The sequence below is a fragment of the Penaeus monodon genome, chromosome 5, assembly GCF_015228065.2.
Source record: "Penaeus monodon isolate SGIC_2016 chromosome 5, NSTDA_Pmon_1, whole genome shotgun sequence".
NCBI classification, from domain to species: Eukaryota; Metazoa; Arthropoda; class Malacostraca; order Decapoda; family Penaeidae; genus Penaeus; species Penaeus monodon.
Genome location: NC_051390.1, coordinates 18,449,134 through 18,461,633, shown reverse-complemented (window position 1 = coordinate 18,461,633; position 12,500 = coordinate 18,449,134). Strand labels below are relative to the sequence as shown.

The 12,500-nt window shown below is 45.7% G+C and overlaps 1 protein-coding gene across 1 annotated transcript in view; it reads right to left on the bottom strand.

The window, feature by feature from the left end:
* Positions 1–12,500, bottom strand: part of LOC119573044 (single-stranded DNA-binding protein 3-like) — a gene marked incomplete in the record, with an annotated part of 156,072 nt that overhangs the window by 113,539 nt on the left and 30,033 nt on the right. The window contains 1 exon segment of the mRNA XM_037920033.1: positions 7,483–7,544. Within this exon segment, the coding sequence (XP_037775961.1) occupies positions 7,483–7,544 (62 nt within the window).

Here is a 12,500-nt window from a genome sequence, read left to right as displayed (position 1 = left end):
CCAGGAGGACGACCAAGAATGCTTTGGGAGGCGTGGGTTGGTTGACAAAGGGATGCGGAGGAGTGCGTAGCAGGACCGTGATAACCAGCGTGCGTAGGAGAGCGTGAGGGGATCCTTGCGGAGGACCCTGGGCGCATAGCCTCGTCTGGGGCACCTATGGGTATGAGAGGGTACCAGCCGGCGTGAGCATGCGTGGAGCCAAAGTAAATGAGATAACATCAAAGCATGACTAACGAAGATGACCATAGCGAAAGGCCATTGTCCTTATCACGATTCTTTGTAAAAAAATCGATCAGATAAAGATATACACATATATATTGATCCCGAATCCCGGAGACTCCCAAGGACGAAGCGGACGAATTGTTCATATCTTCCTGGGACTAAAATATACACTCGGCCATTACGCAGTATCTTCGGCCGTGGATTCTCGACTGTCCTCAAAGCCAACATATCTTCATTACTGCAAAAGCCGCATCACCGCGCCTGCTGGACCAGAACCCTTGCCGCGCCGCTGCCCTTGTTGCCAACACGCCCACACGCACTCACACCTGCGCTGCACGAACACACACTCACAGGTAAGCACAGACACGGATGTTCAGGACATTCACGTATGTACACGCGACTCCCCGGTTCTAACTAATTCTCTGTGTTTCTCTTTCTCTTTCTCACTCCCTCCGCCTCTCTCCTTCTCTCCCTTTCTCCCTCCAGCCTTTTCTCTACCTGTTTATCCGTTTGTCTATCGCCCTCCCTCTACCCACCTTCTCCCTCCTCTCCTTCCCTCTCCTCGCTCCGGCTCTCTTGCGTCCTAATCATTTCATATCTCTTCACAAGCTATGAATACCTGAGGCAGGTGATTCACCCTTCCCTCCTCCGTTCCCCCGGGTAGCTCCCCCCTCTTCCCCCAGGGTGGTTCACCCCTGGCGGAAGTAGAGAGGTTGTTGGCTGGCCAGGAACAGCCTCAATGCGCGTGTTGGTCTGGAATGCTGGCTGCTGCGTCATCCTTTCATTTACACCAAGCTCCGGATTTCTCATTATCATTACGTCTCATTTTCTTTTTAATTTGCAGCATGCGATCGTGTGCGTGTGCTGGATTCCATGCACGAGTGCGCGCGTTTGCTTTTGTAAACACAAACTCAGGTGTTTCTGCTTGCGTGAATGCGTAAGCGTATTCGCTCGTGTGTAAGGATATGTAAATTTGTTATCTACGCCCTTTTTGTGTTTAAGGAATTCCCTGAGACTCCCGGTAGTCTATTTCACATCGAAATAAGCTTTTCCATCAGACAATAATATCTAATTTGCCATATGAACACCAAAGCCTCCTTCCTCCGTGTGACATCGTAGCCCAATAAAACAAGCTACTCTTTCAGAAAAGCAAGAGGGAGAGCACGGCCGCGCCTGCCCCATCCATCAGCCCGAACACCTACAACCCAGAACAACAGTTTGCAGCGCCTGACAGCCTCGTTAACTCCCTGGGATCACCCACTTCCCCAACAACCAAGGCACGAGGGGTACCACACACAAACCGCCCATAACCACAGCTACCGCAACATAACCACATGACACCACCATATAAACACCACCGGGGCAGTAAATAATAACTTAACTAGCGCACCTCCTATAATTGAGAGGCCCAGAGCGTACCCCGAGCAGCGACCCGCAGCGCCTCTAGTGGCCACAGGCGGAAACACGCGCCGAGGGAGCATATATTGCCTCTGTCAATGTCACGCCAGCACGAGGAGGATAATGATACGCTTGTATGTGGCCAGGTCGTCGCTGGTGCCGCTAGGGAATCAAGTTACAAGCTTTGTTGTAAAAAAGACGTCTTATTATAGCCATAGTTTATCACAAGCAGCATTCTCTCCCTTCACTCATTTATCGGAAAAGAAAGCACTATCACTTCATCAAGCATTCTTCTTTTACTCTCTCCCATCTCATCTTCGCATCTAAAACACGCGAAAGGCAAATAAGTACAAGAACGAATGAGATATGTATCGCAACTGCTTGCACAACGCAGCGCAAAGAGTCATCACTTTTTAAGCGGGGATCAAGTTTTGCTAATCTCAGGGTCTTTCGCTGCAACGTTTGTCAACATCCCTGCGAAAATTAATACCAGGGTCTGCGCTCGTTACCCCCTCCGTCGCGACCACTTCCTGAATATAAAAAAAAAACATATCCTCTTCCTCAATATATAAAATTAAGCAAATAAAAACAAATCACAACCACTTCCTGAATCCAAGCAAATAGGAAAAATATCCCGCCTTCACCTCCTTTGTTAAAAATAAAATTTAAAAAACGGGGTAGGGAAAAAAGAAAATAAAGAAAAGGGAAACTCGCCACCCATAGGCCATCGCTCTCCAGAAGCTAAGCGAGGGCTGTTGTCCTGCCGCCGACGCCCCGAGGAGAGGCGTCCAGGCAGATCACCAGCGTCTGTCGGCGAGCACGCAACGTCCATCAGGCGCCGTGCTTGGCCCCGACCGCAGAGAGACAGCCGAGCATGACAGGAGCGTGACTATGGTCCGCTGGCGAAGGTGACGGGTGCCTGCAACAGCCACACACACTCCGTCCTGTCATCCGAGACCAGATGTAACGCACCGAACCACGCGCGCGCGCGCGCATGTGTGTGTGTGTGTGTGTGTGTGTGTGTGTGTGTGTGTGTGTGTGTGTGTGTGTGTGTGTGTGTGTGTGTGTGTGTGTGTGTGCGTGTGCGTGTGCGTGTGCGTGTGCGCGTGCGTGTGCGTGCGTGTCCGTGTGCGTGCGCGTGCGTGTGCTGTGTCCTCCATCATGTTCCCTCTGTCTTGTTTCCTATTTGTTTCTGATCTCCCTTTCTTGATCTGTCCATGTTGCTTTTACTCCCTGCCTCTTCGCCTAACCCTCTCACCCCCCACCTCCTTCTCTTCTTATTTCATTTCTTTTCTTCTCTCTCCTTCTCTTCTCTTCCCTTCTCTCCCTCTACACCCTCCCCTACGGCTTCTCTTCCTCTCCGCCCCCCCTTCCCGCCCAGTTCCAAAACAAGGGTTCCCTCCATCGCCGCATACCAGCCCTTCGGACCAAACACGGACCAAACACGAACCAACTACAGACAAAGCACCGACCAAACACGATCAAGCATGAACCGAACACGAACCAATCCGACCAAGCACAGACCAAAGACGACCAAGCATGAACCGAACACGACCAGGCACGGACCAGGCACGTCCAGGCACAGGACAAAGCCCCGACCAACCCGAGCAAAAGCACGTGGGCGCCGACGTGGAAAGGCATAGCGACGACTCGCGATACAAAAGGGCGGCGGCTTGCGGAAGCGTTTATCACTGGGTTGCATAATGGACCTTGCAGCCGCGGCTTTGTTGCATTGCACCTATGAAAGCGTCCGCACTTTTGAAAGGCGGGGGGGCACGTGCGGCCTTTGGCAAAAACTTCCCAGGTCCTTCCTGTGCTGACCTCGCTAAAGCAGTAACTGCTTTAGGTACGCTTACTTGGATTTCTTTTCAAGTGAATTATATTCAGGTAAGTACAGAGGACCCTTAGTTAACCCAAGCTAAATAGAAGACACACACATGCGGGCGCGCACATGCACGCACGCACGCACACACACATACACACGCACGCACACATACACGCGCACACGCACGCGCGCGCGCACACACACACACACACACACACACACACACACACACACACACACACACACACACACACACACACACACACACACACACACACACACACACACACACACACACACACACACAAGAGAAAACACTTACAAACTTGAAAATAAAATATAAAACCAGAAATGTTTTTCAATAGCGCAATGTTGATCTGTACACAAGCTGGTACACCGACGGAATATGAAGTGTCATATTTGTTTACGCTTCCTATAACATTCACATCCCACATACAAACGAATAAGGTGGTTTGTATCTCTGCACTCATAACTGCCCCGTGTTCCAACAAATCTATATAAACTGCTTGTTTTAATCGCTTGCCCATTCGCTAGTTCTTTTTTCTTTATTTCTTTCTCTCCTCTCTCTTTTTACGATATCTGTCTATCTCTGTCTGCCTCTCCTCTCTCCTCTCCTTCTGTGTATGTGTCTCATTGTGTCTGCGTGTCCTTACTGGTCATGACTCTGGAACTTCCTCTCGGTAACTTACCCTTTATCAATCTACCCATCTACCCTATTATTTGTTACCCATTAATCTTGCACTCAGCCCCGTAAACACAAAACATTTTGATCTAAAGGAACTGTTTAGCTAACGGTCCACGTGTTCTATCCATGGAGAGGCATCACGAGAAACACCGTAACTGCCACGTTAACAAGCAGTTGTTACAGACCGGAATATCATGGAAGGAGGATGAGGGGAAGGGCGTTACAGCAGGAGCGCATCAGGTATTTAGCCAGGGTCGGCTGGGCGTTACGGAGCGAGAAGCGGAAGCTACAGCAGATCAATTAGAGGCAGAGGGATACAGGATATTACAGCAGATGCAGCACCGGGTGTACTAAAGCGTTCCAGCGTGGAGAGGATGCTACGATAGACAGGATGGCTACAACAGGTAAACTCAGGCGGTACAGCGGGAAAATACTGCGCTCTCACACATACACACATATATATAACGCTGGCATATGCAAGGAAAATATACAACCGTGTCCTATTAGCGACACCATTGTTAATATTGCTTTTTGTGACAATCACGATGCTACTCTTTCTACTCTATATTAAACCGACGAACTCTTCCGTTATTAGATGCGCTATTCACGTATAATCACAGGGCAGGAGATGGCATGTCTGTCTGCTTGAGTTGCATGACTGACTGATTGACTGTGTCTGTCTGTCTGTATGACTATTTGCGTCTGTGTCTTGGTCTGTGTCTATGTCTCTCTCTCTCCTTATCCCACACTTTTTCTTCCTTTCCCTCGCCCTTCCCTTCTCTCTTCCTTCCTTCCCCTCTCCACTCATCCCTCTTACCCCCCTACCCCTCTTCATCACCCTATTATACATCCTACAGCTCACACATCACTGACCAACGACACTCAAGTTCCCCCTTCTTCAGCCCCGCCAGCCTCCTCGCCGTCGGCCTCACTGCAGGAAACCCCCCGATATACCGTTTTAATTAATCACCGAAAATACCCTTATCTGATATTCATGCTGTATCATGGCGTATTACAGCCGTGTTGTGCATGGCATAAAGGCGATATATTATGCATGACGAATCTCGGGACAAAATGACATGGATATCCATTTTGCATCATGAAAATAGTTGCAATGAATTTAGCTACGACGCTGGTTATCCTCGCTGTTATGATCAACAATTATAATCATCTCCCATTAGTATTTACGACCATAGCTAAGATCATATAAGAATCACTCACTCTCTCACATTCGTGCACTCATATTTTCTTGCCCTCTCTCTCTCTCTCTCTCTCTCTCTCTCTCTCTCTCTCTCTCTCTCTCTCTCTCTCTCTCTCTCTCTCTCTCTCTCTCTCTCTCTCTCTCTTTCTTCCTCTCTCTCTCTCTTTGTGAGTAAGAGTTCGGGCGCGCGCGCGCGTGTTGTGTGTGTGTGTGTGTTTTAATATTTTAACAGATATCCCATTCTTCATAAATAGGCAGACTTGAAAAATGAAAATGTTTGTCCACTACAAGGGGGGGGGGGCGCTCACTGGGCACAATCGCAGCCCAATTTAGAATCGGCTCTTGTCGCGCTCATCAATCTGTTATCATGCGCATACTGAATGCCCTATCTGTGACCTATGAATGCAGCATGCAAACAGGGCTCTCTCCCGCTCTCGTTCTCGCTGACTCTCGTTTTTTTTTTCGGTCTCGGGCTTGGTCCGTCTGTCTCTATCTCTGTCTCTCATTCTCTTCTTATTTTTCACACTTACCTTCTTCATTCCCTCACCCTTTCCCACCCCCTCCCCTTCGCTAGCCCTCTTCCTCTTCCTTTTCCTCTCCCTCTCCACTTCTATCTGCCTACGCCACGCCACCCCTGCCCCCACACTCTCACCTTCCTCTTCCTCCTCCGCTCTGTTTACCAATCCTCGCTGAAGAAGTTTCAAAATCAGCAAGTGCCAAAGACGATAACAATGTCAAACCATCTATCCTCCGTGATACAATGACACTCAGGTATATGGAGCCATTAACATCACTACAATACAATCACTACAATACAACCTTTGCTTAACCACAACAAAGCTCCAAGAACTTGAATGTTTATAAACAAGCATACGTGTTGTAGTGTTAAGAGGAAAGTCGCGCTGGGTGACTCTGCGTTCGTACTTATGACTTGTAATTATAATAGCTGACCTGTTAACTGCGGCTGCTTGGGGAGAAGGCCAGGCAAGTTTACAAACAACGGCGGCTGGAACCCCAACACGGATATCAATAGTAATAATAACGAAAATCGTGATGATAAGGATAATATTAATAATGGTAACGATACTGGTACTTCCAAAAATACCATCGCTCCTCATTTCTCCCTAGACGCCCAAAAGATCAACCACTCTACCACACACACACGCCCGCAGAAGCCGCACGCCCTTCATCCCCAAAGGGTTGAAAATTGCCCTGGTGTGACGGCGGGATAGACTGTGTCACGCACCAGCAGGCGGCAGCGGACCAGTGTAGGGTTACACGGATAAATTCTTCTGCATAATTAACACAGATCAATAAAGTGCGACTGTACCGTCCTCTCTCTCTCTCTCTCTCTCTCTCTCTCTCTCTCTCTCTCTCTCTCTCTCTCTCTCTCTCTCTCTCTCTCTCTCTCTCTCTCTCTCTCTCTCTCTCTCGCTTCAGACCGCCGGGTGAGCTGTGTCAAAGGTCAACACGCTAAGACCCTTTCCTCCCCTGGCCCCATAGGGTATCACCCCTCTCCTCCTCTCATCCCCTTCCCCCCCACCTATTCTACTGAGGCATCATGTTCCTTCGTTTGCCGTAACTGAACCCTTGTCTTTGATTATCGGTACCACAGTTAGTTATTCATTATAAATAAATAAATAAATAAATAAACTTGGGAAAAAGCAGGAAAGGATATCATTATTAATTTCCCTTGAGACCATTCTTGCTATCCAAGAATAAATAAAAAGGGTTGTTTCAAGTTCAACCCGTCCTCGGTGAGATTCCAAAAGCTCTCTCCATTTTCTTTAATGTCATTTGTGTATATAAAGTAAAAAAAAATCTCGAAGCGAAACAAAATTAGTATAAGAAATATGTCTTACTGATTGCCGGATTCTCAGAACTATTAGATTCAAAGTAGATAGTAATTTATAGCAAAATATTTTAGTTCAACTCCAATCATTGTGCACGCCTCCATACATAGGAACGATAAAAATACATACATACATACACACGCACACGCTTCCGCACACGCACACGCACACGCACACGCACACGCACACGCACACGCACACACACACACACACACACACACACACACACACACAGCACACACGCACACACAAAGAAAAAAAAGCATGATATACTCACCACCACCACGAATGTAAAAACCCCGGAGGCTCCCCTAACGTTATATTTTTCTCCCATCTTATCTGGAAAGGAAAGGAAAAAATATTCATTAGTGTCATTCGCTGCGAGAAAATGCAAAGGCCAATCAGCTGAATAAATATTAACACAGACTCACGAAGCAAAAAAATATTCTGGTTTCTTGTAGTACAAGAACAGTCACAGCAGTTTAGGGGAATATCACACAGTAACGTTTCGAGACAGATTAGACTCCTCGTCAGAAGGGGAAAAAACATTGATGGTATTTTATTCTTACACTGGAAATACATATTAGCATATCATATCGAATTATATTGCGAGTGAAAATATACACAGTGACCTGTAGAAATAGGAAAAAGTAGAATAATGACATGTCTGTATATATGATGACATATAAAAATAAAATCATATTAACCCAGTCTGATATATATATATATATATATATATATATATATATATATATATATATATATATATATATATATATATATATATATATATAATGAGCCTATCTAAATAAATATCTATCTAACTATATATATACACATACATATATAATGAACATATCTATCTATATATAAGTATATAATGTATATATGCATATGTATATATATAATACATAAGTATATGTGTGTGTGTGTGTGTGTGTGTGTGTGTGTGTGTGTGTGTGTGTGTGTGTGTGTGTGTGTGTGTGTGTGTGTGTGTGTGTGTGTGTGTGTGTGTGTGTGAATATTATATATATATATATATATATATATATATATACATATATATATATACATATATATATAATATATATATACATATATAATATATATATACATATATATACATATATATACATATATATATATATATATATATTATATATATATAAAATATATATATATTATATATATATATATATATATATATATATATATATATATATATAATCTGACAAAATTAAAATGAAACAAACTAATATTCTAAAACGTATACAACACCTAAAATACAACTCAGTACGTAAATATGAAAGGAAGAACCTACGAACGAAATTCCGATCCCAACCTTTTCCTTCCAGCTGGCTCCTCCGGGGGGGGGGAAAAGGGAAGTCAACAATTAATGAACGATATACACTGAACCTCCCGGGCGATGCACTGGGTCTTGGGACACTCGCTAACACATAAAAATGTCGACTATTTTCTTCTTTCTTGGTTTATGACGTGAATATGATCTATTGCCTGGGGTATTCGGGAATCATCGAGGTACAATGAAACACATTCTTTAAAAAATAATAATAAACACGTAATCTGTGCAAAGTAGACATTGCGATCGCCATAGTTTCTAAACTGACTTTCAAACCAGACTAAGAAAATAAAAGGCATCTCTACGATCCAATAAAATCTTATCATGCTTCACTCGACGCCACATGGAGCAACGTAAATAAAACCGGGCGGATTGTTTCCGTAGATTCCCAGATGCCCGCGACGTCGCCCCGGCCGCTGGGGAGGTGCAAGTGGGCGGAGCTAAACACGCTCTGCAAGCTGAGACAGATACCAGAACACGTCGTTGACATGAGTGAGTTTTAATGATAGATGAAGCTCGCATCTGGCTACTTGTCTTGCTTCCAAAATACGAGGCATTTTCTGATACACTTTCCGTTGAAAGGCATGAGCTGTATACGCATATACAAACAGATATAGATAGGGTAGATAGAGATAGAGATAGAGATAGATAGATAGATAGATAGAGAGAGAGAGAGAGAGAGAGAGAGAGAGAGAGAGAGAGAGAGAGAGAGAGAGAGAGAGAGAGAGAGAGAGAGAGAGAGAGAGAGAGAGAGAGAGAGAACACGTGTAAACTTTTACAAAGACCAATATTGTTACACCCTTAATAAAACCACATCAGATCTCAAAAGACAATCAAACTCAAGAGAGCACCCGTCATAAAACCACGTAGCAAAATATAAAAATAGAAAAAGGCAAGACGCGCCACAACGGGCCCGCACCAGGGGAGGAGGTGAGCAGTAGCACGCGCCCACCCGGCCCACTACACACACGGTCAGCTGGTGCACACATCTGGTAGCCTGGGGTGGCGTCCCCCGTCGCCATGGCAACGCACGTGGTCTGGGGACACTGCGCCGCTTTCCCCTACGTCTCCCACGTCGCTGCAAGTCTACAGATCGGTCTCTTGGAAACATCTCGAGGAAGCATTCGTACGTGCGTAGGTACGTGCCTCTCCTCGCCGGCTCTTCACCCTCCTTATCTCCTTAAACGAGGCATCCTCCCCAAAGTCCCCGAGAATCAACGGGTGCATGAGTAAACTTTCCTCTGGGCCGAGCTCAAGTACACTAGGCAACCCGGACGAGGCACCTGACCAGACCATCATTCCATCACGTCCTAACACGCGGTGACTCACACATGCCAGATAATGTACCCTCTCCCGCCCTCTCCCCACGCTCACCCATTGACTGCGGACGGGGAAGGGAGGGAGGCTAGGGGAAGGGGAGAAGGGGGGGCGTCAAGTGGACACCTGTAGTCGTCAGTCTTGTGCACATTAATGAGCTGCTCTGACCTGAGACAACAAACACTCCAGATGTTTTTTCTCGCTTAATGGCGCTCGACGTGTGACAGCCAATCAGTCGGCGGCCTCCGAAGAGCAGGTCCACGTGGTGCCCATTAAGTCATCAGTAACTAGCGGTTATCTTTAATGGCCGCCCTGTCGTTGGTCATATGCTGACGGGTACTAATGACCCTCACGCCGGCATCTGTTTATGTGGCTCGCGACCAGGCATGCTCGCCGCCCCATCGTCCCCGCGTCTATATTTACGTCATGGCGTCCTTGCGGTGGGTGGCTTTACTCAAGACGTCAGATATACACACATACGTATACACGCGCACGCAATCTCCAAAACATACACCCACACATGTTTAGGCGCTGTTCACATGTCACTCCTCCCACTCCGCCCATCCGTCCACCTACCTCACCACCCACCCACCCACCTCCCTACCTACCTACCTACCTACCTACCTACCTACCTACCTACCTACCTACCTACCTACCTACCTACCTACCTACCTACCCACCCACCCACCAGCCCACCCCAACCACCCACCAACCAACCTACTTACTCAACAACACCTGCTTGCGGCATAAGGACATTTCCTTGTTACCTAATTACGGCCCATCAGCTCGCCGTCACTAACGAGCTGGTTGGCTAATTAGCTCCTAGTAGCAGTCACATTATCACTAACATCGCGCTGCAACTCGTCAACTGATCCTCCACCCCGGGGCAAAAGCGGCCGCGGAGATCCTCAGCCCAGAGCATAGTCACTGTTCGTAGTTCATGCACCTTTTGTTACAGTGATTACAGTACAGCTATCAGCCCTCGCGGTTACAAATTGGGTGCAGGAGTCAGCTCGCAGTGGTTGCTTACAGGTGGGTCATACAGCTGTCAATGTATCTTTATCAGTTAGGTGCGAACAAGTGTAAGTCGCACTATCAGCTTATCTGATACCGGCAAACTTAGATCGCGTGAATGTGACGTCTACTGTGTCGGCGTCACGAAAATGAGTCGGTTCTGAGAGCTATTTTCGCAGGAGAGAAAAAAATGACAGCCAGTGTTGATGTTTTTGAATACGAGCCTCTTTCTCCAGCAGGGCAGGTGCGCCAGGATTACATTCATGTCGCTTCCTTCTTTCCTTTTCTTATCCTCTCTTCTCCTTCTTATCCTTTATACTTCGTGCCCTCCCACTCTATCGCCGCCCTTTCTCCCTTATTCTTTCTCTAGTCCTTTTCTTTTCTTCCTTCCTTCTTTTCCTTCTTCCATCCCGCCTTCTCTTTCCCCTCTCTCCTTTCTTCCCTCTCTCTCACCTCCCGCCATCCTTAAACATCTTTCTTTATCCTATATTATCTGTCTGCTTTCCTTTCGTTTTTGGTTTACTTTTCGCTTCTCTTTTAATTTTTGCTATTATTCCTTCATTACCTTTCTATTTCTTCCTTTTACCAACTTTTTTTTCATTCATCAACTTCCTCCCTCGTTAATATTTCTATCTACTTTTTCCTCTCAGCTTTCTCTCCTTTCTCTCTCCCCTTTCCTTCTCTCCAATTCCTTTTACATCTCCCATTCCCCTTCTTTGTCTCTCTCTCTCCTTCTTTTCTACCTTTTATCCCAGTTCTCTCTTTCCTTCCTTCCCCAAGCTTCTGACATCACAAAAAAAAAGTCTATCTGAGTATAGGAATTCATGACTCAGCATTATCCGCAACGCAAAAAAGGTCAATGTCTAGAAAAGAAATTTTCGACATTTCTATTTACTGAAGATATTTGTACTCCATGACCTCTATCAACTACTTTGGCATCGTTATAGTTTAAGGAGATGCTAACATATCTAACGCAAATCGACAACAATCATGGTAACAGTCAATATAACAACAATGAAACAAAGCAACAGTAATGAGAGTAGTAGTAGTAATGGTAGTAGGAGTAATTGCAGTAGTTGCATCAGTAGCAGCAGCAACAGTAATAATAATAAAATAATAACAACAATAACAACAACAATAAAACAAGTGGTTAAGATTAAGTCACGCGCCACACAACCTTAACATCCCCCCCTCCATCTTCGCCTTTGACTACACGCGCCAAATCCAAATGAATATATACCACTCTCCCATGTCATTACCTATAGATCTGAATCAATTTCTTATCAAAATATCTTATCTGAAAATGGTTGGCGCCAATGATCTAACACTGACGTCATCCCTAAGTGTGATTTTCTCTGCTTATATTTCGCTCCCAATAAATGGGGTGGGGGGAGAAAAAGAGAAGAAAAATAATACTTCGCCCATTCTGACGTTCGTATATTTGTATCGAGAATTCATTCACACACAAAAAAAAATCCAGAAGAGTTTCTCTTTAGTAATAAACCTACAAAAATGGCAAAGGAAATGCAGGAGATTTGGATACGGTTGACCTATTTCTGTCCGGCAGCACAACAAAGAGACCTCTCGCGTGATAAGGCAATATA